The 27,348-nt window shown below is 38.8% G+C and overlaps 2 protein-coding genes across 3 annotated transcripts; both read right to left on the bottom strand.

Annotated features, from left to right (window-relative positions):
* Nucleotides 1-954: 954 nt before the first annotated feature.
* On the bottom strand, nt 955-13,736 carry tnnt2a (troponin T type 2a (cardiac)). 2 transcript variants are annotated; one of them, XM_042492410.1, is made up of 15 exons: nt 13,628-13,736; nt 12,666-12,735; nt 12,404-12,414; nt 11,804-11,821; nt 9,541-9,597; nt 6,305-6,334; nt 5,980-6,004; nt 3,527-3,590; nt 3,293-3,409; nt 3,114-3,191; nt 2,893-3,003; nt 2,683-2,792; nt 2,490-2,580; nt 2,354-2,394; nt 955-1,208 (listed from the first exon to the last, which is right to left on the bottom strand). In XM_042492410.1, exons 2-15 carry the CDS (start codon nt 12,701-12,703, stop codon nt 1,175-1,177), a joined length of 825 nt encoding a protein of 274 aa, XP_042348344.1. In that variant the 5' UTR covers nt 12,704-12,735; nt 13,628-13,736; the 3' UTR covers nt 955-1,174. The 2 variants fall into 2 exon arrangements, with proteins under 2 accessions (XP_042348344.1, XP_042348345.1); XM_042492411.1 differs by having other exon boundaries at nt 11,804-11,818.
* Nucleotides 13,737-14,128: 392 nt separating this feature from the next.
* On the bottom strand, nt 14,129-23,543 carry lad1 (ladinin). Its single transcript, XM_042492395.1, has 14 exons — nt 23,432-23,543; nt 22,510-22,695; nt 21,663-21,960; nt 19,221-19,294; nt 17,848-18,013; nt 17,425-17,517; nt 17,069-17,112; nt 16,939-16,981; nt 16,689-16,732; nt 16,517-16,583; nt 16,264-16,398; nt 16,066-16,155; nt 14,769-14,894; nt 14,129-14,661 (listed from the first exon to the last, which is right to left on the bottom strand). The coding sequence occupies exons 1-13, from the start codon at nt 23,467-23,469 to the stop codon at nt 14,796-14,798; spliced, it is 1,377 nt and encodes a 458-aa protein (XP_042348329.1). The 5' UTR covers nt 23,470-23,543; the 3' UTR covers nt 14,129-14,661; nt 14,769-14,795.
* Between the last annotated feature and the right edge of the window lie 3,805 nt (nt 23,544-27,348).

Here is a 27,348-nt window from a genome sequence, read left to right as displayed (position 1 = left end):
GATTCAATTTAAATTTTGTGTTTTTGTGCATTGCACCATTTCACAAAAAGTAGCCTACAATTGTTGTTCATGTCTAATATTCAGAATTTATTGAAAATTATTTATTATGTTCCACATGATTTACATTTGGATATCATTTTCCCTGTAGTCCTTTTCTCTATATGCATTTTTGCTAAGGTTGACTTGACCAGCAAATTTATTCATGAGTGATAGAATAAATCACACGTTTCATTTATTTGCATTTTCATTCTTGCAGTCCCTCAGACATCTGAATGAAAAACTGAGTAATAGTGCCTTTTTTTTTTTTTTTTTATCTATCTGTTCACCATCAATAACTGAACACAAGAATCACAGTCAACTGTTCTGCTTAACTTCCGCCACCAGGGCTGTCCTGACAAGTAAAGAAAAGGAGATTTTATCTGGCAAATATGGTCACAAATTCATCATACCAACCCTGTATGGTACGCTTGTTACATTCCAAGTCGTAACGTTTCCTACATATTTGGTGCCACATCAGATACACATTAATGACTTAATTAGTATTTGGTTATGCCACTCAAACAAAGAATGTTGTGGCGTGAATTCACCTTGAAAGGAGTTTTATGATACTCTTTGAGGAGAGGCTAGAAAGCAGTTGAAGGAGAAATGTCTTTTTTCACATGAAGTATTATCCCACCTGGATTACTGTTACATGGAAATGATTCATTCTGTTCTTGATTTGCTTGTGAGTGAGTGTGTGTGTGTGTGTGTGTGGTGGGTGGAGGTCTGGGCGTTGGCCCGATGAGCATCATGATAGTCTTAGTCATGTTGGAGCCTGTCTCTGAGTAGGAAGATGTCTCTCCCTTTCTTTGCTTAAGGCTTTTTGCATTCATGTTCTGAACAACGTTTTATTCTCTGTGAAGTTACAGTAAACTCGTGCAACCACGCTTAAAAGTCTAAAAGAGCAAGACGTCATCAATTGAACGAGCATGATTTTATTTACACCCTGAAACACAGAGGATATAATTTAGAGGACAGGAATAAAAGGAAAACAACAGAGTGAGATGGAGCTGGAAAACTGGATAAAACTGGTGCTGTAGCTGATGGTACTAAGGAAACAGGTGGGACTGGGGTGTGGCAGGAAAGGGCCACAGGGCGGGCAGATGATTACGCTTGTCACTCAGCACGTCTGCAGTTATTTCCTCAGGCCCCTTTTTGTCCTCTTGGATCTATTTACAACAAACAAGTGTCACGTGAGGCAAAGATACTTTGCAGTGAGAATGCACATTGTGAAGTTGCAGAATTCTCTACAATCCATTTCAAAATATACAAGGCTGTCAGCACACTGTGAAACATCCAAGTGCTCTTTCAGTGTGTCTGTGACAGGTGTGACAGTTGCCACACCCAGTTATACAGCCAGCTCTCCCAGTCTGTCTGTGACTCTGCCTGAGTCACACTCTTTTAACATGCAGGTCAATCAGGAGGTTAAATTATAGTTTAGCTTTTATTAAAATAGTCTGTGCATGTTTAAACAATGTCATAGCCCCTCCCTTTTCATGATCATTGGCTTTTCACTCAAGTGTGGAACAACGGTAAACACTTTTTAAATTTGTTAGAATTACCAACTACTTCATTTTCAGTATAGCGCGGCCAAAACTGTAATCATATCGGGGCACCAATTTTACTTTAATTATCATGGGGAATACTAACATGTTAAGACTAAACCTGTGAGAATAGGACGTTATGCATATAACCACCGCTCCCCGAGATAGGGAAACAAATTATTTTCTCTTTCTCTGAGGCCATCTCACCATCAGGTAAAAATAGCAATTTGTCAACCCCTAAACACCTTTGACATTTGGACTTGTCAAAGCAGAAAAAAACAAAAATAAATAAACATCAAAGGTGGCTCAGCGTCAGAGTAATTTGTATCAGTGAGTCAGCATTACCGATACTAGAGCACTGGAACTAGTTAACCTGGTGCTTTTTCTGATCTGACAAGGCAAAATATCTGCTGTGAAAATGGTCCAGTGGCCTTGACAGGCAATTTTCGAGTTGTTTGTCAGGTTGGTCAGGTGATGACCCACAGAGAGTGTTAAGTTGCACAATGTCTTCCGTCTGCTGTGTTATCAGAAGGAGCTTTAGGGAGTGTCCCGTGGCTTGACTCATACTAAAAGATATCTCAGCTTCTGGGTTTTCATCTGTCTCTTTTCTTTTTCTTAATCTTTTAATCCTAATCCCTTCACATGATTTCGTCTATTAAGCAGAATATGATGTTTGTGCTGGAACAAAGTCTGTGAGCAGATGTTTGCCAGCGTGATGCATCTGTGTGAAAAGTGTGTGTGGCATCAGAAAGAAGAAAGTTCCTTCTTACGTTTTCTGATGGTCGCTGACGCGGTTCCTCAGCACATTAATCTGGAACAAAGAAAACATGCAAATGTTACTCTGATGAGGACTTTTATATTCTATGCATTACTTCAACAATATATGTTGTGTAGTGTTGCACACACATCATATTTCTGTCTGGTGATCTGGTACTGCAGTTCAAACTTTTCAGCCTCCAACTCGTGCAACCACTCCCATAGCTCTTTAGCTTTCTCCCTGTGAGACACAGATACAGAAAAATTGGACACTGTCTTTGTTATTTTTGTTATGTGGAGAGATACTTTTCATCATATCATGACGGAGAATATCTGCACCTACTTGATTTTGTCCTGGCTCATGTTCTCGATGTCCAGAGATTTGCGTCTTTCGCTCAGGATCTTCTTCTTCTTCTCTCTCTCAGTCTGCCGCTTTCCACTCCGTTTTTCTGTCTGTGGTGAGGTGAAATAAAACATGGCTCTGGTCCACATTATTTTAATATTTTAACTGCTTCAGTATAATATTTTAACTTTGAACCCTCCACCTGCTCACCAATTTCTGCATGTAACCTCCAAAGTGGAGGCTGGTGAGGGTTTTCTTCTTCTTTGCGTCATCCTCTGCTCTCCTCTTGGCCTCCTCCTCCTCCTTTCGAGCTCTCTCCTCCTAAACAAACACAAAACCACAAAGAAAGAGGACCAGGAGTGAAATGTTGGAGGGTGGCTCACTCAGCAGATGCGGGAAGTGTACAGTATATTACAGCAACATGACAATACCTCAAGTCGCTTCTGGCGCTCTTTTTCCCTCTCACTGCGGATTCTTTGCTGCTCTGCTCGCTCGGAACGGCGCTTCTCCTGCACAACAGATCATTATCATAGCTGATCTTAAAGCCAGCTTTGATGGTACAATTGTGTGAATATGCTTAGATTTTTTTTGGCGGTAGAGTGGGTCTTACAATCCTCTCTGTGAGATTAATGAGCTCCTCTTCTTCTTTCTTTCTACTCTCAAAGTGAACCTCAATCAAAGTCTGAAGCTCCATCAGGTCCTTCTCCATCCTTTTGCGATGTATATCCTACAGAAACAAGGGTGCAGTGCTTTTTTTGCAGAATTTTATAGGTTTATATTTGATTGGTTTTACACCATTGGGCAGAAAGAGATGCACACTATGTCCTGCAAGTTTGTGACTCACATCAAAATCCACCTTCTCTCCATCTGGGATCTTAGGAGGTATAAGGTTGGGCATGATAAATGGCCTGAACATTAAAAAGGAAAAAAAATATTTAAAGTGACAGTTATACAGTAAAGTAAGAAAGAAATGCAAAGACATAGAAACACTTACACTGTGGATTTCAAATGATGATATAATGTAGTGAGCAGGTTCAACATGCCAAATTAATGTCCCTTTGTAATAATATTATATATTATTATTATATTATAATAATTAATGTATTCAAGCATGTCTGTGTATGTCACTGATGCTTAGAAGCAGCTTTTTTTGTATCTATATTTATTAACTGTCAAGTCCACAATATTACTTAATGTACTTTAACAAGTTATGAATGCAAATGAGATATCCTACATTTTAGATTTAAGTCTTTATCATTTCATATTCTGCCTGCTTCATTCAGTTGCATTACTAACCACTGGTGATTAATGATAGCATATGTACACAAATAAAATTAAAATTAAAATTTTCACATATATCTTATTATCAATTTTATATTCAAGATTTTTAACTTGCAGTGGACGTATTTGTTTGTTTTTCTCTTCCCTTATGTTTATGGTGACCATTATGCACCAAAGCAAATTTCTTGCAGCCTGTGTGAAAACCTACATGCCAATAAACCTCATCATAATTCTACCAAAGCTAGAATTAGGGTTATTTTTAGGTTTAAAACCAAATAGGTGCTATTTAATCTGAAGTTTAACTGATGTCAATGAATATTTATAAGCGCAACAGGTCTTACTTGTATGTGATAGATATCGGCGATTTAGTTTTTTTTTTAACCTACTTACATATATAGCTACCCATAATGCTTTGGGGGATGTAAACAGGAAGCATAATGTTGAGATTTAAACTGAGATCCAGCTAAAACTTGAGTCCCGTTTATTTTGCCTATATATTTGTTTACATTTTGGCAAATTGGCACCATAAAAAGTGTGCCGAATTAGCCATTAGTGCTTCCGGTTTGCATGGATACACCGATAAGTATCCCCGAAGTACTCTGACGTTAAATAAACGTTAAAAACGTGAAGATTTTAAAGGACGCTCTGCTGTCACGAGGAGCGCGTGTTTTTGGGGGAGTACCAGGCAGTTTTAAATGGATGGATGGACAATGGACATACTGATATCCTCGGGACATGTAAGTCACACTGAATCCTAAAAAACGTTTTTAATGTTTGTATGTTCATATTTGACTGAGTTATGACTCCGAAAAGGAGTCACGTTATGATTTTGGGCGCAAATTGCGTCACGTTTTTAAGAGTTGTGTGATTGTGACAACTTAATGTTTCCCCTCGTTAGTTTAATTTACACAAAAACAAAAGTGCAAACACAACTATACAGACTATTTCTTGTTCGGAGGCAGTATCTTTGCGCAGATTAAACAAACACGTTATTAAGCGAGCTTTTAAAGAGGCTGCTCGGTGAATTTTGGACAGAGTCAGGCTAACTGTCATCACCTGTCCCCAGTCTTTGTGCTAAGCTAATGTAACTGCTCAGCTGCTACTTCTATTATTGCTGCTGGCAGTATGATGGATGACCTCACCATACACACCACTGGTATCAATCTTCTCATTTAACTCTCTACAAGAAACTCAATGAGTGTATTTTTCAAAAAGTCATTCAATTCTTTTAATTCAGAGTCTATGTGTGTAAAAAGTAGAATTAGCCCCGCAATATGAAGTTTCCATACCAGTACTGTACAACAGTGGATCCCAACATTTTCTCCCTCTTTTCAATCATGAAGTAAACTGATAACCCCTGACTAAGCGACATATTATAGCAGTACAAAACAACTGATAAACTGTACAATTTAGCCAAATAATGAACATAATAACTGCAGCAACCCTTTGTGAAACAAGTGGTGGAAGTTTACTTCTGTTAATATTATATCAGAGATGAGTTTTCCTGTTATTTTTAGTAACTTTTGATATGGTTCTTGTCTGCTTTACATTTCTAAACATTTGTAGCATACTTAATAGACTTCTTTATTGGCAAATTCTGTGTTTTCTTATCCCTGGTGCTTGGCCATTCTTTTAGATCATCGGTCATTTTAATTGTTTGTTTTTCTAATGCTGGATGAGCTGTTTAAAGGAGATTGAAGGTTCTGTGAATATAGCCTGTTTTTAGGTCCTCACTGTGCCCATCTCCTGAGTTTATATCTAAAGTAATAATCAAAACTTAATATATGGCAATTTTATGTTTTCTTCACAGAAATTGAAAACACACCAGATAATATATAGGTGTTCTCTATGATCTTTGTTGTCTTAGACCCCTTACATTTAAGAATGCCTGGAGACCCCTTGTAAAGCTTAGGTGACCTGTAGTGGGGGTCAGGATCCCTAGATTTGGAACCACTGCTGTAGAAAAATAGACTTGTGTGTGTGTGTGTTTGTACATTATTGAGTATTGTTACTCACTTGAATTTTGGTTTGGCCTCCTCCTCTGTTCAGAAAGAAAATTAGAAAGAAAGTCACCAATGAGTGAGTCCAGACCACACACACACACACACACACACACCAACAGCACACCAAAACATTACATAATCCTACCAGGAAGTGCCAGTTGGGTATAACAATGGAGGCTGTGTGTGTGCTTGTAGAAGTTGGGGAATTTTGTGCGGCTAAGAGTTTATCTGAGTATAATCCTGGTTGCAATTGAGGTTAACGTTGAGCACATCCAAGAAAAACAGACTGACAAAATGCAAAGTGTGCCAAATGATGCAATTTAGATAAACAGTGTTACCTTCTCCCTCCTCTGCTTCCTCTTCTCCATCTGAAACCAAAATAAAATACTTGAGAGGCTTGTGTGAGTTTGTGAGTATGTGTGTCAAATTAGTGTGGTGTTTGGGGACAGTCGTGTCAGTTGTGTTTTAGGAGTGCTGGCAGACATAATTACAGAGTCAGAGTACATAAAAACAAGAGAAAGACCAAAATAGAACACTGAGACAGTTAAGTACTGTGCGCTTATCTGCGTTGGTATGTGTGTGTGTCTCAAAAGTAAAGTGCTGTGTGTGTCACATGTCATAAATAACACTCTGTCATAGAGTTGTATAGATAATAAGCAGTCAGTTACCAAAGAAGGTACGGCATCTGTAACCTCTGAGTGACACTCAGTTAAAAATTTGGAACAAAGGCCGCAAGGGTTCAGCTGAAAGGATAGTTTTCCAGGTATTTGATCTTAAACCAAAGTACTAGACAAATTGAAATTTTGCCCTGATAGTGGTGCTTAATGAAAAGGCAAAGGATGACCAAAGTCACAATAATTCATCCTCTGGGAAGCATTAATATCTGTTCAAGATTTTGATTTGGTTTCTTGGTTCATCCGGTCCGAATGTTGGAGTATCCTTTGGCAAGATACTGAATCGCAAATTTGCTTCCGATGGGTGTTTTGTTGTTGTGTGAGTGTGTAGTAGTTGGCATCTTGTATGGTTGTATTGTAGACTTGGCCACAAGTGTGTGAATGGGTGAATGTGACATGTAGTGTTAAAGTGCTTTGAGTGGTCGGAAGACTAGAAGACTGGAAAGTCAGGTCCATGTACCATTTATGTTGACCTCAATATATAAAACATGTGTAATTGTTGACCCAATAAACCAATGAAAGATACTTTTATTTTGACAAACTGCTAGAACCTGACTCACTGATGCAACAATGCCTCCAATAAAAAAGGTGATGGGCTAATGCAAGCTTAAAAAGTAATGCTTGCCATCTGCCATAAACCATAGAGAGGATTAAGCTTTGTGTGCAGTTGAAGCAGGAAAGAGCAAGACATTTTCACCAATGTTGCCAACTCTGTTCCAATGAAAGTAACTAGCTCCAGGTCCAAAAGTGGCAAAAAGGCATCAAAAGACTTAAGATTCTACAGAACAATCCTCAACAAAACGTTTTAATGGCACAAGAGCTATGGTGCTTATATTATAGTGTGACACTTTCTTGCACTTTCAATCTAGAGAGCAAGAGCATCAACCATAGAAACTCACTACAGCTGAACTCCCAGTGTGAGCAGCATCTTCTCTCTTCTTGCCTGTCACACACCCAATGCACAGCGCTAAGGGGGAGGGAGGGAGAGACCCTACACTGATGATGCAAGAGCCGCGGACTGTGATTACTCTGAGAAACATGCAGTGGAATGAATTGCTGAATAATATAATTCTCTTTTTCTGATGGTCTGAATAAGTCGCTAAATTTGTTGCTAGGTTTGAGAGAGAGAGAGTAATTCAATATAGCGAGAAAGTCTGATTTCCTGCACATTCCACCATAAATAGATGCACAAAAAGGCACAAATTGTTTGCAAAAAATCACTAGAATGCAGGGATTTAAGTGTTTAATTCTTTAAAGTTATTGGGGGAGGACTTCCAGACCCTTCGCTTAATATGTGTCCCCCCAAATATTGAAAAAAAAAAACAACCATACCCTTGGACATGAGATTGACTATTCTATTCATAGGTTTTGCTTCCAATTTTAATTAACAGCTATAGAATTAAAGTCCTAAACAATCAAAATATTTCTAAGATGGAGGTTCCAGAAGTAAAATCTTATCAAATTGGGGTCCGTGCCCTATTATGTATCAATCCAGTGGCCCTTAGCAAGAAAAAGGTTGACAAACACTGGGCTAGAGGAGAAGTCAGGGATCACCAAAGTCAGTGGCATTTATATCATGAATGTGTGCACAGAATTTCACGGCACTCTAGTACTTGTGAAGGTGTTTCAGTTCAGACTAAACTAATAATGTCATCCCTAGAATGGCCAATAACAAACTACTCAGACGATAAATTAAAATGGCAGGAGAAATGCTGCATTCACAAATTACTGTGGCAGGTTGTAAAGTTCTCCAGCACAACGTGTGACACATTATGTGACAGCTTACAAGTACTTTATAGGGGTTTGCTGATTTGACCCACAGATAAGATGGAAAGATGACTTTGAGAGAGAGAGAAACGCCTGAGTGTTGCTGATTAAGAAAATGTCTCATTCTGACTAATAAGCAGGAGCCTCGGGGGATGGGAGGGCTGGGAGACCAGGGGTTTACTTCCAGCCAGTGGCTATGTCTGATGTGACTAAGAGAGTGAGACAAGGAAAACATGAGGGTACAACCTCATCAAGTCACTGCAGACTGTCACATACCAAAGTGAAGCGTGACTGAGACAGCAGATCCTTTTCCCATCTGTCTCTGACTAATGATTACGAACAGAATACATTTACCATCATTACTTTGTTGTCAACACCCAACGACAATACACTTAGATGTTTTGCTCGGGAACCAAAGTTGACACACAAACAACAACACTGACTACATGTCTTCAGTCTAAACAGGGCAGGGGTCGTCACCTTTTTCAGGCCAAGGATCCCTATGGTGGAAGGGAGAGGGAGCAGGTACCCACTGCTACAGACACTGTATAAAAGTGCATATTAAACTGGGCCTACAGTCTACAGTAACATGTATGCTGGTGTAAAGTGTATTTACATAACCTTTTATGGTACATAAAGTACTAAGCCATTATACAAGTAATTATTGGCAACGTCATGTTTGTTTCTGAGGTCAATGGTATGCCAGTCTCTTTCTCAAAAAGTTATTATTATAAATTATTATTTGCTATTTTTTTTTTTTTATTTTCAGAAAGTAAATTTGTCTGAAAATGCACATTAAGATGAATACAGCATATTTTTAGTGAATATAAAACCCATTTAATTTACAGTACACAACATTAATGACGGACTAACTCTTACCCATGAATCTTTGTGCTGTCATCTGAGCTAGCTAACGCTTAATGTCTCTGAGGCAGCTTTTTTCCCCTCATATTGCCCATTTAGCTGTATTATTACAGGTATATCAAGTGTACAGACATTTTTGTGAGCCACAGTAAATCATTTTGTAACTTTTTGAGCAAGAGACTCCGACACACTGTCCATCTCAGAAACCACTGCGGAAAGTGCACAAGGTAAGGTTACTGCAAATGGGAGAATATCATCCAGCTCCTCACCTTGTTCTTCGTTGGTCTCCTCCTCTGCAGCAGGTGTGTCCTCTTCTTGCACACCCTCTGTCACAAAAGAAAATAAAACAGAAAAAAGTGACATATCAGTTGGAAATTTTGACACTCACTGGGTGTGATATTGACTCATTGCATTACTGGAACCATCACTCTCTTGTGTCAATAACCTGACAATTTTCATGACGTCATAGTGACAAAACTGAATTAAGTGTTTTGTTAATAACTTTCCCCTAAATCCTGCCTGCAGGAGCTTGTTTGCACTTTTGGGAGACATGAAGTTAGTTTGGTTGTTGGACTGATATTTTGACAGTTTGTTCCATGGTAAATCGTGCAGAGAGATAATAAGCGTTACGCATGAGCTACCCACCTCTGGTATTTAAAGTAGACAGATGAGCTGGTGTGTGTGTGTGTGTGTGTGTGTGTGTGTGTGTGTGTGTGTGTGTGTGTGTGTGTGTGTGTGTGTGTGTGTGAGAGAGAGAGAGAGAGAGTGAGGGAGAGTGTGTATATTTATATATTTTGGGTGAGATAGATGTGATGACACAATACCTTCTCAGCTCTGACAAGGGATCTTTCAAATGGTATGATAAAGCCGGCATTCAAAAACAAATTGCATGCACAAGTTCATAAGCAGTTCAGTCAGTATTTGGGAACTTTAGATAAGAGAGAGCAAAGTGGCAAGGTCTCATCAGGTGACACTTGCAGCATCAGTATTTAAAATACCTCCATTATTGATGGCAAAAAGAGACTGACTTTGTGCACTCAGACAAAGTTTATTTGGGCTTTAGATAGTTTACACTGCTAATCTGGAGAAGTCGGATCAGTCATTCATCCACAGAGCACAGATCATGACAATAATTTATCATGAATAAATTAATGTATGCCTTGATCAATGTTGATTAAATACATAAATATGCAACTAATAGACAAAAGAATAGTTTTAGCCAATATGCAAGTTCAAGTGTCAGAATTGGCATTGGGAAAAGGATAATAGTGTTGAAACATCTGTACTTTAAATTACGTTTTGTATCACAATGTTTAAGCCCAGATACTGTGCATGTGCATGATGGACTTTATCACTCTACATGTAGTGTGTTTCTGATTAAAAAGGTATTCCAGTACTGGCACTGTGTCCACAAAAATAGCCATCATTTTCCATCTATGGAGAATCTTAAAAGAGATGCTTTCAGCTCAAAGCACAAGCAGTACCTTCCTCTGCCTCCTCCTGCTCCTCCACCTCCTCCTCCACCTCCTCCTCCTCCTCCTCTACCTCCTGCTCCCCTGCTGAGCAAAAGCACAAAGCCATTTAGTAAAGCCAGTCAGCCAGAAACGCAGCCAGTAGCAATCAGGCAGTCAGTCGGAAAGGAAGAGAGAAGTATTTAAAAGAAGGACGAATGACTTTAATGCAGTCATTCATGAATGTCAGTCACACAGTTGGTGTTGAAATATAACTAGGTACATTTACTCAAATACTGTAGTTGAGTAGCCTACACATTTGAGGTACTTGTATTTGAGTATATAGTTTTCATGTCACTTAATACTTCGACTTCACTACGGTTCAGATGTACATATTGTTAGAAAAAATATATATTTTTGCGTGAAAAACATGAAGTGCTTTTAAAATACAATGGTTTGTTGTAAGTAAGGGAACCCAAGAGTTTAAAAGTATACCAGCTTAAATGATTATTCTATTAATCAGTAAATCATCTGACAGAAAATTAATTGGCAACTATTTTAACAATAATTTTTCCTGCAAAAAGGCCAAACACATTAAGTTTCCCCAAATGTTAGGATTTGCTGCTTACTTTTCTTCTTCTTTTTTTATAAAAAAAAAAAAAATTATTTACTTTTAAATAATTTTAAGTTAGGACTATTGTTTGCACAAAGCAAGATGCCACTTTTGGTTAATTGTGATGCCATTTTTCACTATTTTCAGTACTAATTTGTCTGCCTAAGTAGTTTTACTTTGAATGCTACTAAAAGATTTTTCCTTATTATACTGACATACTATTACTGCAGTGACATTTTAAATGCAGGACTTAAAGTTGTAATGAGGTACTTTTTACAGGGTGATATTAGTACTTTTACATAGCTAAAGCATCCTCCACCACTGAGTCACAGATCTGTTATTTTAACCACAGGCACCCTGACAGTCAGTGTTCATCATCCCACCTGTTGTTCTGGTAAGAGTCGTACTAAAACATGACCACAAATCATTCATCGATAACCCAGAGCTTCATTCACAAATGTCTCATACCTTCAGCAGCCTCTTCTTCTAAATCACGTAGACAGAAAAAATACAAAGAGAAAGAATTTACAATCACACTACTATAAAGTTCTACATGATTTACACACATAAATACTTTTACTGTAATGCTGCAACTAGTTACAAAGAAAAAAAAAGAATCAGGAAGAGGAAATCATTATCAAAACCCTGAACAAATAACTTTTACATCCTGTGGACTTGTCAAAATAATCTCAAGGAAATATTTTGGTACAAACACACTTTGTGCTGCATTATGATGAGCATCGAACGTTAGGACAAAAAAGGCCCATATAATACTGTGCCTTGCTTATTTATGTTGTATATTCCACATAACCTGCAGCTATGAAAGCTAAACAAACAGACTGAAAATTCAGATTTCATACATCAATTTGACATTTTCATTGAAAAGAAACTTATCCATCCACTTCATAGTGTATATAGTAAACACGAGTGTCAGGTTATTATATTAAGCTCAGTGGATTAGTTAAAGAAATCATCTGTCAGAACAACATGACTTTAGCTTTTACAGTAGCTCAAATCTGTCAGTGCTGTCGGGATCATGCGCAGTATATGATGAGTCATGATTCTTACCTCCCTGCTCCCTGTGAAATTAAAACATATATACATATTAATAGTATTCTAATGCAGAGGCAAACATACACAACAATCTGTCATCAGATTATAAGAACACACACCTGTCATTAAAATATGCACAAATGTAATATGTAAATTCCATGCACAATTGTGTAACAGGGCATATTTTCACAGCTGCACAAGACATGTACAGAGCGTTCAAGCAGAAACGTGTATAACAGTTTTTGTATGGTGCACAATAATGAAAGTTTTAACGTACTCCTCGTATTCCTCCGCCACCTCCTCGTTGTCAGACATGGCAGGGAGCGTTCAGGTGTGCAGCCCCAAATCTGAGCATTAAACATAAAGCTGTGAATTCACCTAGAAATCATGTTACCCTTTGTATTTTTTACAGCTTACTAACCACAGTAGGGCTGGGCAATGTGGAGAAAATCAAATATCAAGATATTTTTATCCAAATACCTCAATATTGATATATGATGCGCATATTGTATATATTTCTTATTCTTATTTCTAAGTATGTATATGTTGTGTTGTATATATTAGCATGATGCATATATTTTTAATATTTATAAACACTGACATACTAATTTGTACATTTTTAATATAGCATAAGGGATATAATACTGTTTTCTTTTTTATGATTTTATATTTTTGCACACTTTATATACTCAGCGTATTAGACATATTTTATATTTTTTTAAATATCTTATATGTTATATGGTGTGAAATTGAAGCACAATACACACATTTTTGCGTATTCTTAATATACTTATTTCTACTTTTTATAACTCTTCATGCTTTACATCAAAGCTTTAGTAATGAATTACAATTTCTTGTCTGAGATTGATAAAGTATTTTGGATTCTGATTGTATATGCCTTCACAAAATATTCCCACAATGAGGTTTTTGATAAATAATCATCAGTAATGTGAATATAATAACCAAATGTGTAAGGCCAGATGGAAGATAAGCTAAAAAAAAGTCTAGTTAGTTGTGAAAATGACATAATTTTACTGTAATTCATCCTTTAAAACCAGGAAAAGACAACACTTATGATATAATATCCAAAATCTAAGACAAAATCCTCTCATATATCCTCTTAGTCTCATATCACATTACTGATATATATTACCCAGCCCTATTGACAGCAATATTTTATACCGTATATAGTGTGTTCTGGTCGGGCTCACATGCAGCGTTATAATCAGTAAAACTTACCTGAGTGAGAGTGATGAAGAAAGAGAGCTGATGGAGAGACTGTGCAGCAGCAGAGAGGGTCTCTGCTCTCACTAAGAGGACCGTGAGGTGAGGGACAGACTGCGCAGTTGGAGAAAAAGCTTTCGAACCCCTCATTGTGTTATTAATAACCTTTTAGATAGCATGTTCTCTCCATTATCACCATTCCCAAAAAAGGCAGCTGTGTGCAAGAGTGCGGGTCGCAGTGCCAAAAAGATCAGATAAAGCCACAGTTGCTCACAGACAATGATTCACTCACACACACATTTTCACCCCCTTGTATGGCAACGTGCCACTGACAAAACACAGGCATCCAGCTCTTATCTCCTCTCTCAGCTGAGATTAGTGATGTTACAGAGTAAATGTGCATTTAAAACTAGAAAGTGATCCCCTGTTTTGAGAAATGTGAGAAGTGAGAAATTAAAAGAAATTTATGGCAGACATTTTGGTAATAAAACATTTTATTTCTTAGACAGGCAGCATCTTGCCCACATTGACACAGAACAAAAAATATATTTTGGCAGATTAGACAAAAACATACAATCACAACTCCTACTACTGTAATTCAGTGAAAAAAGGCACCATTAAGACCATCACCTTTTAAAGTGCATAACAAAATTAAACAAAGTGAAGGCAAATAGCTGGAGAGTTTTTAAACAAATATATCACTGTTCTCCCTGTTTTCTGTCACTTTTCCTTTTCACTCATGTCTACTTTGCCTTTCACTCTTCTCCTCACACATTGAACAGTTTCAGTGTTTAAAATAAGACTTATTTGTACTTAAAGAAGCAATGCAGTGTTTGATTGACGCCTTCTAACTTTAAAAACAATCCTCCTATTCCTTTAAAGCTAAAGCTCAACTCATTTTTTTCTATATTTGACATATCTGTTTTCTTGTGTGCTTTGGCAGCGAGGAAAAAAAAACAAAACATGAAAGGCTTGAAGAAACAATCAGTCAGTCATGGCATCCCACAATCCCCCAATTCTCTTCATCTCTTCTCGATGTTGACTAAATCCTTTAAATAAAGGCACAGAGAGGTGAGAAAATGTTGCTGAAGAAACACATTTTTATATTTCACTAAAAAAAGTTATGTTAAAGTGCAGTGTGGGACAGTAATCTTACCCGCTGGGCATTATGAATGGACGTCCTTCACTTGTAGATTTTTCCAGGGCTGGTTTTTGGGACACTGTCCTCCTCTCTGTTCTCAAACAGGCTTCTCTTACTGGTGATGTCCACGTGTCTCATGTCCTATAAATATTAATAATAACATATTTCTACGAGACAATGAACCCTCAATACAATAGAGAGAAGAAAGAGCAGAACATATATGTTCTCTGTATATATTCACTGAATAAAAACATTTCTCAGCACTTTTGTTTTGCTCACATTTCTCATGAGTTAAGAGAAATAAATCTTTAACTTGCATAAAAAGTCTTAGATCTTTTGTTTTAACTCATGAAAAATGGAACCAAAAAACAAACGTGTTGCATTTATATTTTTGTTCAGCATTTATACTGATATGTGTCTGATACATTTCTTTATAAAGACAGACAATCATAAACATCTTGCATTTGCTTGGATACAACATAGACTGCAGTGTCCCCATAAACATGGAAACCTTACTGTTAAAACTAACATCTGTGTGTCATAAAAACTTTTTTGAATGTGGAATTTAAATTCAGAAACTAATCTTCTAAAGTTAAGTCAACCAACTCTCAATCTGGGTACCCATCAGCTAACGTCTGATGACGACAGCGCCACTGGGGGCAACGGCCAATATTTTGGGAAATCCTGCTCCGCCAGTGGATATCCGGACCAAGACTTCCTCCTTTGTGTACCACTCAGTATTTACAGTTCAAGTAGCAGCGGGTCCAGACAGCATTGCAGCTCATCTCTATAAACAGATATTTTACGTATGAATGCAGTTTAATAATTAAAAAAGCTAATTGAAATCTAACTTAAATCATTGTCACTCAATAGCCATGGGTTGTGAGATTGCATTTCGGTCAATGAGTTCCGCCTCTTTTGCTCTCCACATGAACTGTTCACCCGCAGGCGACCAACGCCCATTTAAATACTAAATACAACTTGGACTACAAACGGAAACCAAAACGATTCTGATACCAAAATCGTGTCCTGTTGCCCGCACATTCTGCACACATATGCAGGTATCTGTTTATAGAGATTAACCAACTTAAATCTAAACAACTGAATCATAAATATTCATAGTTGAAGTGGGATTAGTAGAGAAACCCCATTTTTTAAAACCCCATTTTTTAAAATCCAAGCAGAAAGAAGGAAAATATATATCCTGCTCAGGACACTCCATGCACAAATAGCATAGCTGAAGGAGTACTACTGCCCTCTAGCTGCTTGTGACACTGTTTTAACAGACATGAAAGAATGCAAATAGCCTCACAGTTGGACAGTGTGAAGACCCAGTTTGGTTGGTCTTGTTGAGCCAGCGATTGATCCGGTCTGACATTCCTGATGCGAAGCTCCTAAATTCCTGACCAATTTCCAACACAGATGTGAAATAATTACAACCCATTCAAGTAAATATATCAGTTAATTCACTGATGTACATGCAGATCTGATAAATGAGTAATGAATGTACCTGTCTGGAAACTCCCGGGCTGGTGGGGGCTGCTGCCTGCTGCTCCCTCTCAAAGAGGCCTCTCTTCCTGGACACCTCGTCCAGCAGGCACAGGGTCCTCTGGGCCATGTCTGGTGATCGTGTCATTTCTGACTTCTACGCACATGTAGCAAAGTCAGGGAAGAAAAAAAACATTGATATAGAGGAAGAAAATTATTGTTTCTTTAACAGTTACTGAAGTTTAGTTGCTTTGATTTGTTGCAGACTGTCTGACCTGTGCAGCCTGAGCCAGTCTCTCCATCTTCTCCTGGATGGATCTGGAGGAAATCCTCTGTCTAGAACTGGATAACAGACGACACACATGCACGGATCCAGGTATGCACACTCACTTTGACTAAAATAACAATATTATGTACAAAAAAAACCCCACGGCTTTACAAACTCACTTTCTCTGGAAAGATGATGCTTTGTCTTCATCTTCATTTTGGTCCTGGATGTGGATAAGTAACATGTTATCATCCATGTACAATTTTAACACAAATAACATACATTTTATCATAATATTTTGATGCACTATGATCCAAGTCGACATCTGTGATCATTTACTCAGCTTGTATCAAAAGAATACGTTTCTAAGGTGCAAACTGATGACTGTAAATCTTACTAAAAATGAGATCAAATAACCAAGAAGCTTACTGTGTTGCATTCAAATTTCTTGGAGGCCATCCTCACACTGGCACTAAAAGATAATAAAGTCAGTCAGCTATCAAACTGAGGCGCAGGCACAGAAAAGAGACTAAAATCAAAGACAAGGATGTTTTCTTACCTCCTCTGCAGTGGCGCACTCTCCTCTTCTTTCTTCCTCATCAACTGTTAAAAAACAAGTGTATGTGAATGCGTACTAGACCTTACAGCCGTCTAAACATCAAAAGCTAATGACCAGCACAGTCAATATGTCTCTTGTGATGAGTCAGGGTGTTAACAAAGCAACCAGTCAGAAGTTAAAGCTGGTAAATATTGCTTCAGCTATAATACTGAAGCTTGAGTGGCGCAAGCAAATTACCCTGAACTGATAGGCTGATGCAAGATTAAATGGAGTTTTAACAGTCAAATAGGCAAAACTTCATGATGGCATATAGCAGGGAGAATGTGTGCATGCATGTGTGCGTGTCTGAGCATTACCCTGAAAGATATAGTCCTGGAGCTCTGTCTGACAAATGCAGGTTTGGTTGTCTGTTCAAAGTTGCTGTTGGAGGAAGAGCTGTTCACCCTGGACTGGGGTTAAGTGAAAAAATGTAGAATTTACTGCAACATAGGTTCTGATTCATATTCCCAGGCAGATGAAGATGGAGAGCCAGTACGCGGCTCTTGTATTCACCAAGACTGTTTTTTTTTTTAATGTAAACTGCAGGTACAACCAGAGAGCCAATAATGTTTTTATATTGACATTAAGGCTGCAACTTTTACTTTTTTAACACTAGAGTGTGCTGTTGCTGTACTGGATTGATGAGTGGTGGTGTCAGCACTTTGTAGAATAAATAAAACATGAATCATAGATAGTTGTGTTGTAAATTATGCCATCTGACGGTGTTTGTGTTAAAATACCTCCCATGTGTGTCCGTTTTGAACGGGGCTTTTAGCTCCCTGAGGAGATGGGCTCTGGCAAGGTGAAGGCCAGTGTTCTTGAGTTGAGAACACTGGGGACCGAGGGCTCAGGGGACTTGTACAGCTGCTGGTGGAGGGGCTTTTGTCAAGTGAGATGGAGACAGAACTGCAAAATACCAGAAACACAAGTGAAGTGAAAGGTCAGTTGAAGATGTGCATGAGAGAGAGCAATCAGTGATCCAGCTCACAGTAAAGCTGCAGAGTACTGAAGTCTTTACTGCTGTACCTTATTCACCAGACTCACTTTGAAATATTGTTGTCTACGCTCTGTGTACACCCCTGGCATAAGAAAGGCTGTCATAATGCTTCAAACCAATAAAATTATACTATGGGGAACTTGTTATCCAAACTTCTTGGACAATAATCTCCCCAACTATTTTACCAGCTGATCTATGTGAGATTATATTAAAGAGCAAGTTCAGATTTCTTAAAACAGGGTTGTATGAGGTACTTATCCATAGACAGTATATTATACACAATAGATATTAGTCAGCACGCCCGGCATTTGCAGAAGTAGGCTGGAGTCAGACATGGAACCTTAGCAAAACACTGCTGTGAAGTGATTTCCAAAGGGAAAATAAAGCTATTATATTGCTCTCTTCAAAGCCAGACTCCATTTAGACAAACAGTGATTTAACAAGGCTGAACACATGTTTGTGCTATCGTGTGACTTTGGGGTTTAAATAGGATACTTCAGATTCATCAAAGTCACACAATAAAATCTACTAACTAACTGATTACAGCAGTGGTAGACAAGCAGCTCCTGTTTTAAGCGTGCTAAAATTACTGTTTTTTCAAGGGAGTGTGGTGAAAATGCTTTTAATATAGCATATACCTATAAGGTGATATTGTTTTTTTTAGGTGGGACTGTTTTTTTTCGATGGCTAAAATACCTTTTGTTGCTGACCCCTCCACAGTAGTACATTGCATAGCCTCCGTGTCAGACTCCACTGAGCCTTTTATTTGCAAACTGGGTTGTGCCAACTGACATCCACTGTATGTAATATACTGTCTATGGATAAGTACCTAGTATAACACCACTTCCAAAAAAAAAGCTGAACTATCCATTTAAACAGACTACTATTCTCAGATATATGTGAAATTTCCAAATGCTATACTTACTGTATACCTACATAAATGTAGGTAGACATGTCTTGTTTTTAGTTTCTGTTTTACAGCGCCGCTACACTGTCACTTCAGTTTCCTTGTGTGGAATCAATACATTTTTATCTTATCTTAAAGTAATGTTTGATCTGTATTTGATCCTTCCGTGTTACTTACTTAGGAAAAGAAATTAAATTGTGTTCATTAACCTGACAAACTTGCGAGCGGGGTTGGATGATGGCTTGGGATCGGGGTCTTTGCTTGATGTCTCTCCATTTTCGTGCTAACAAAGAAACAAACAAGAGAGACAATCAACATGAGGGCACAGCATTCAAGCTTTTGATAACCTGAGACACGCCTTGCATTACATAACACTGTGTGGTTATGGCCTAATTTGCAGATGAACTGAATTAGAGCCGCCCGCTAGTGTCATAAAAGATAAAGTTCATATTATGACCTTAAGCACACCTTATCAAAGTTTTATAGATGTTTTGCATGATCATTTGATTCACGGGAAAAGTGCAAGTCCAGTAATAAGACCAAATGTGAGCCATACAGTATTCTCCTTGTATTAAGTCATCGATCTCTATATTCTAATGCTTGAATGAAAATATACCACAGTTTATAAATATCAAATATGTACGACGTGTGTGTGTGTGTGTGTGCGTGCGCATGCGTGCACGTGCGTGCGTGTGTGTGTGTGAACATCATATACGCGCTCTCTCTGTCTAACTTTGTTCACCTGAATATCGTCAGATGTTTCCATCTTTACAGACTATGCAGCATAAATATTTTCCCATGAGCAGAAAAAGTTGTTGTTGTACAATCTGGATAATGATTAACATGTCTCTCCCTCTGTGTGGGGTAACAGTTGACTGTGATTAACCACACTGCAGGGTGGCACTATGGGTAGCACCGTGTTATGACTGAGTGACGCATTAATGGCTTGTCTGCCTGTCTTGACACTTTGACATGTTAACAGAATGGCTTTAGGGATGGCAGTGTTGGTCGGTCAGTCCACCACTTTGCGCCAGACTGAAATATCTTAATAACTTTTTTCAGTCCTGATACTGATACCTTGGCTTTTTGTGTATCGGACAATGCCGAGTACTGATCCGATGCCATTATTTAATAAATAAGCTCTCTGCCTCACTGTGTGGAAGTGACTTGGATCATTCTTCTATATGTGAGACTTGACTTAAACATTGCTTAACTTTGTAAAACAGAATGTAACAAATAAATACGTAGATTTTCATTTATACGTAATAAAAATAGTAGATTTTTGATTACTTCTTAAAATAAATTTTAAGAATTACTGATTACTTCTTATTACTAAAATTATAAATTGTACCCCAGCAATTTGGAAAAAAAAGAAGGGGAAAAAAGAGATTTGAATTTAAGTGTAAACCTTTTAAATGCAGTGACACATTGGTCAAAACATCAACAGGAATTAAAAATCTAGTATAAAACAAGACAACTACATAAATTGTGCACATCATGCCGTCTACTGGTGTGCTGCTTATACATGACGTAATAATAAGATGTAAACATAGAACTGAATTGAACAGATTGGGCCTATTGCCACTGATACCCAATCCAGCTATTTGAGTCAAAATTGGCCCAATATCTGATATCAGTATCAGCATTAGTACATCCCTAATTGGTAGTCCCCAGAAAAGGATTCTGAATGACTTTGGTGATTCCCTGACTTTTCCAGACACACCAAACTGACATCAAAGAACTAATGGCAACAAAAGCCGACTGTTGCGTCGCCTCATGTTGCCTGTGTCTCGGCCAAAAGATTGAACATGAACACAAAGACTAGAACCAAAGACTTCAGCCAACTAGCACCAATGTTCTGCACCTGTGTGAGAGGAAATAACTCTCTATACCAGCAGTATAGTCTGTAGTCTGTATTCACCCTTCAAAAGGGGAAAACATAAACAATTATGGACAGTTTCTGCTAAAGAGCTCAATAGATAAAAACAATCTTACTAAGTCTGTTTCGATCTTATGCTCTCTTGACTTTTCTCTTGAGCGTTTGTTTGCTTTCCTCACTTGTGTGTCTCTTCTTGTGCAATGAGCTGTACTACCACTCAGACTGATTTCATTCACCAATGGGCTCCGTGAGCTTCAATGCCAGACCAGCATACTCAATCGGCCAAAATACAGGCAACAAGAGTCAATTAAGTCTAACAGTAGGGGACACAATGCAAAAACTAGGGCAACAGATGCTCAGTGATGGCCTAACATCGACCAACAGCCGACTGTCAGCTTGGTGTGTCAGAACCCTTAGCATCACCAGCAGGTCCAAGTTTTCACTTATCCTGTGAAATATTGCAGTATTTTTTCCCTAGATCGGCTTTGGTTTACCTTTCATGATTCCCACAGGATACATTCTCATCACTTTGGTGATCCAGCACCTTTTCATCTATATCTGATAAACTAATGACATTATCATCGGCCTCAGCTGCACTTTGTATTTAAAACTGATGCGCATCTTAGCTTTTTGCACAAAGTACACTGTGCCTATGTGCACCCTCACAGAGCCGCTATAGTTGTAGAATCCGAATTGTGTTGTCATATAATAACTATGATAACAAAATATTTCTTTCACTCTGTTGAAAGGTTAAAAGTAACTCCGGTCTTACTTGTCTGTTTGTGATGGAGGTGCTGCTGCTGCTGTTGGTGGTGGGAGTGTAAGTGGCTGTTTTTGGGGGTGGTTGTGGTTTGGACTTGGTCTCCACAGAGGGCAACACACCACCCTGCTCCTCATCCAAGTCCCCTAGTAGCTCCACCCTGGCTCCTCCTCCTTCTCCTCCTGTGCAGGCCTCCGTTTCACCGTCCCCTACCTCCTTCTGTCTCCTCAGCGTCTCCACATGCCTCATCCTCCGCTTTTCATCACGGACACGTAGCATCTCCACAAAATCCAGCTGCATCTGCTCCACGCTGAAGAGAAATGGCACACACACAAAAGTGAGTGACCAACATATATTTTATGGATGGTCTCAAGTGAAGGAAAGGACCCGTCTGTCCCGTATCTGATCAGGTTTCTCTAATGAATGGCTCCACAGTTCCTCTCTCTTTGAAGTGCGACCCTGCTCCAGGAGCTCAGCTGGTGGTGTTTTTGACAGCTTTTCATACTTTGCCTGCATAGTATCATGTTTCTTCATGTGTTTGGAAAGTATACAGATGACACACTCCCATGGGACAAAAGTGTAAGAATCCGCTCTCTCTCTATGCCCTTGAAATCGATCCACTGAAAAGGTGTTTTATCAAAGATGATGGATTCTTACATCCCTGTGGCCCTTTAACATTCAAGAAAGATGGAGAGAATAAATAAGAAAGAGAAGGAGAGGGAGATAGTAGCAGTGCATAAGCAAGCAGAAAGAAGAGGAGCAGAGCACCTACAGCAACAGAAACTTGTTCAGACAATCTTTGAATCAAGCTTTAACAGGTACACATGAATAAAGGGCTTTACTAAATTGTAAGAATAACCTGCTTAGGCCCTGGGACATCTCACTTGTGGAGTCTGTCCCAAAGGTGCTATCACTGGTGGGCGTGTCTCCGGCTGTTTGGCTGAAGTCAGCATCGGGGTCAGCGGTGCTGCTTGAGCTCTTTACCCTCCTCCTCCTCTCCCTTTCCACCTCCTCCTCGTCCTCCATTGTCCACTGGCGCGCTAAGCTGAGGACAGAGCCATAATATGCACAGGAGATGGACATGATCAGAGAACGTGAACGTGAAACAGAAAATGAAACAGAGGTGGAATTTCACAAAACAGTGTCTAAAACGCTACATTAAAAAACTATGAAATCTAAACAAATAAATCAAAGTGCTTGCTTTGGTTGTTGGAAAGGAGAGATTGGGGTTATAATAACGGTTACATAGAACCTGCTTTACTTGTTTGTCGACTATTTATGAGTTACAGTCGGTTGCTTGTCGAAACAAACTCAAATAAACCATTCAGTCTATTATTATACAGGATGTGTGTAGAAAACACAGGATGCACTACTCTACTGGTGCAGCCAGTTACAGTAGGCTGATGTTTCCTCCTAAGGAACACATTTATTTATTTCATTTAGATTTTTTTCCAGTTATGTCTGGACTTCAGAAAAGCTAACTCTGACTTTATAACATATTATTCAAATATCATCGCAAAGGCTGGAGACCTGTAATAACAGGCTGAAGTAGACACCAAAAAGAGACAGAAAATAGCATTTCATAGGCTACTGTAGGCTCAATATGCTACTGACTGCAGATATTTTAGGCTTATATTATAAATTACTTTTTGTTTACTTGGCTGCAAGAGTAAGACACTTATATCAGTCCAGTGACTAAAGTTAAAATCTACTGTCAAAAAGCAGCAGCTCTCAAACACAGGCGACCAATTATCTTAAAGGAAAGAGAGATGCAATCTTACCTGGACAAAGCCGACCAATTCTTCCGACTGATGGACATACTGACCGAATAAAAATGTAAAAGTTTCGAGGTGCACTTCACTGACAGACAGGAAAGAGTCGACCGACGGGCTCTCTGTGGGCGGCAGTCAAATTACAGTCAGTGCGGCACAAAGCAGTCCACCTTTACCCCGGTGCAGCGCACTGAGGCGTCACGTGACAGTAAAGGTAAGCGACCCACCTGAGAGAGAGAGAGAGAGAGACAGAGAGAGAGAGAGAGAGAGAGAGAGCGAGCGCTTCTCCTTGTATGGTAGAAATGTGGCAGCTATGATGGGGTGACAGTTATACTTGCCAACCCTCCTGATTTTCCCGGTGTTCTCCCGGCGTCACATTTTCCCGTATTTCTCCCGATTTAGAGCCCCTCAACCATGCGCGTAATCTCCACGTTGGACCGGGAGAATTAATATTGGAAATGCACAGTTATTGTTTTGTATTTATGAAACATGCCTGAACACAGACTGTGCGTCAGGGGTGTGCGCATTTGGACACTAGAGTGCACATTCCTGTCTGAATCAAAGTAACTAAGCCCAAGAGATTAATTTTAGTATTTTCAACCATTAAAAAAAACAAGTAGTACTGAAATCAAATAATATACCTGGTTTATCATACAGCTGATCGATAATGAGCAGCAGACTGACAGCGCAGCGCAGTGACAGACAAACAGCAGAGATCTCAGCGTCAAAGTGCCTGAATAGTAAATTCATTCAGATATTTGTACCCTACAGAATGACCTACTCAGTATTGAGATCATATTGTGATGGGATCACTTTTTATATATTGTATAGCTGTACAGCTTTCCAAATGTCGGCCAGGGGCGTGATGTCGGGGGGTACAGGGGTGGCCCTTCCCTGCTTCATAGAACCCTATTTCTGGACCAGAGACTGTAATAATGATGGACATAGCTACTGTGAAGTCACCTTTTGGATTCCTGTCTTGAAGCCTTGAATTCGGCATTTCGGCTGTGTCATCTTGTTAGTTTTGAGCCACAAGTGACAATACTTGGGAAGAGGCTGTAACTGTGGAGCAAGGGGTGGATCTGACTGAGAAGCAGAGGACACGATCGGCAGACAGCCTGTCACTCAGAGTGGACTGCCCTTAATTCATTATGTGTAATTTTAAGCCTTAATAAAATGTACAGGTGAATTTACATTTTTTTACCCTCCTTAAAAAAGGAAGTTGCTATAGAGACCAAAAACGTTTTTTTCACTAGGCTGTAAACATGTTCATTTCTACTGTGAAGTTGGGCATTTTAACCTGGGGGTTTATGATGATTGGCTGGCTTGCAGAATCAACCTCAAGTGGCCATTGGAGGAACTGTAGTTTCGACACTTCATTTTAGCTTAATTTTTTATCCCTGGAGGTTGGCACTCCCAGCCCCCTTACTGGTTTGTAGATATATCTATCCAACTTTAAAGTTTTGTGGGCCACAGCCGTAAAATAAACAATAAGCCATCAAAGCGTTGACACGGCTGGTAATAAAATAGCAATACAATTTCAGTTAAATTATGTTTTTTAATTTAATGTTATATGAATTGGATAGTCCAATTCTAAAACTCGGCCTATGTAACTATGTTTTATGCCACAACGGGTTTTGATGCTTTGATGCAGCGGGCAGTGAGTCTCTTTACAATATGAGTCAGACTGTTTGCTCCACTGTGTGAGGCCACACCTCAGAGCCCAGTGTGGTGGACTCTGACCCAGGCTCAGGCTCAGTCCAACACACACACACACACACACACACACACACACACACACACACACACACACACACCACACACACACCCCACACTTACCTGGCTTTATTACCAAACCTGCACCTGCTATATTCAGTTCAGAGGCCACAATAAACACAATGATCTACTATCATAATTACAGTGAAGCTTTTGATGCTCATCCAGATCCTTTCATTTCTGTGTCTGAGCTAATGTGAGCCTGCTTCACTCATATTTGGAGAATGCTGGCTAATAGCTTGAACCATTAAGATGCTATCTGATGGGACTAGTTTGCATGTCACTCCTTGGCCAAAGAGGCACGCCTGCATCAGTGCAGTCATTGTAAACACTGAAGACTGAGTTTTGTGTGTCTCTGTTTCTGTGTTGCTGCAGTGTTCATATGGAGGGGAAATGTATTTAGTGACACAGGACTACTGCAAGTTTTTTGCATCCTCTGGGATAAGGCGATAATGATTACAGCACCATTAAGGAAGCACTTTTTAGGGTGTGCTTTATGAGCATGCAAAACAGACAGCAGCTAAAGACGAGTGCTTTACAGCTGTGGGCAGGATGCCGATGTGGACTGCTGGCACATGACACATGAGCATATCAGCAGAAATATGCTCTCTCTAAAGTGCCTCTGTGTGAGAGGAACTTTTCTTGAGTTTGAGTTCATCCTTGTCTATAGGAATGTAAGACAAGACTCAACATACTCACCTGCTTTGCCGTGGGGCCACTTTTATAAAATGACAGGAGGCCAGGGGCCATTTATTAAAGAAATATTAATTATCTTTATGAGTATATAAAATAAATTAATTGCCAATTTTCAACTTTTCAATATTTGCTGTCCTCACTGATCTTTGCCAAGGATTTGAGGACATTCGAGGTTTTATCTTTCTATCTATCTATCTATCTATCTATCTATCTATCTATCTATCTATTTATCTTATCTATCTATCTTATATTTTTATAATATTTATAAATCTGTCTATACATTTATACATCTATCTATACATTTATACATCTGTCTATACATCTCTACACATTTATACATCTACACACACACACACACACACACACACACACACACACACACACACACACACACATATATACATCTATCGCTCCATCTGTACATCTATCTAAACATCTATACATAGATGTATAGATAGAAAATCCCTGTTTGAATCCATTTATTTGAATTGTGAATTAGAAAATGGTTGCGGGCCATAATTTGAGTATCATTGGTCTACAGCTGCACTAGCAGACTTTGGGGCTTTGGCACAGCACTGCTTTGAGCTAAATAATCATGTCAGCATGGTTACATGCTCACAGTGACATTACTTCCATGCCAATGTTTAGCACGTATTATGCTTACCATGTTCGCCATCTCAGTTTACTATGTGAAAATGCTAACATGTTCTGATTAGTGATAAATACAGAGTACACCTGAGGCTGATGGGATTGACATTACTTTTGTTTGTATTTGGTCAAAAACCAAAATATTGGTCAAATTAAAATTTTGACCTGATGATGGTGCGAGGTGAAAAGTCAGTGGATCCCCAAAGTGATTATGGGATATTGAAATCTTTCTGCATCTCAAAAAGGGATGTCACGATATACTGGTATTGATAATAACCGTGATAATAAAAAATTGTATATTGGTATCATGATAAGAGTACACATGATCAGTATTGTGCAAATAGTCCAGTGCCTCCCTTTCTTGAAGTTCTGGCTTGTCTCCCTTACCCAAAGCCATCTTGTTGCCTTTTCGCTATCCTTTAAGTGTAATTGCTCTTTTTGTACGTTTCTGCACAGTAATGGCTACTCTCTCTTCACTTCCTTACACTTATGTTTTGATTGTAATTATTTTGCCAAAAAAGAGAAAATGCACAGTAAACAAAGTTAAAGATTAATTTGGCTGAAAGCATTATTATTACTATTGTTATTTCTATAGATTTCACAATAATGTATTAATTGTGAACTTTTTCGGCCATGATATGTGGAGTGAACATCTGATATCGTGCTAGCTCTCCCAAACATATGAAGCTGGCACTACTACAAAGACTGTCATCCTAGAGAGGTAAAGGTTACCTAATTATTTCTTTAATATGAAGAAAGACATTTTCTACTCAACATACACTTACACAGAAAAAAACAAAAACAAA

Source organism: Plectropomus leopardus, chromosome 8 (genome assembly GCF_008729295.1).
Source record: "Plectropomus leopardus isolate mb chromosome 8, YSFRI_Pleo_2.0, whole genome shotgun sequence".
Taxonomy (NCBI): domain Eukaryota; kingdom Metazoa; phylum Chordata; class Actinopteri; order Perciformes; family Serranidae; genus Plectropomus; species Plectropomus leopardus.
Note: the sequence above shows the minus strand (reverse complement) of the source record. Positions and strands in the feature narration are given on the sequence as shown.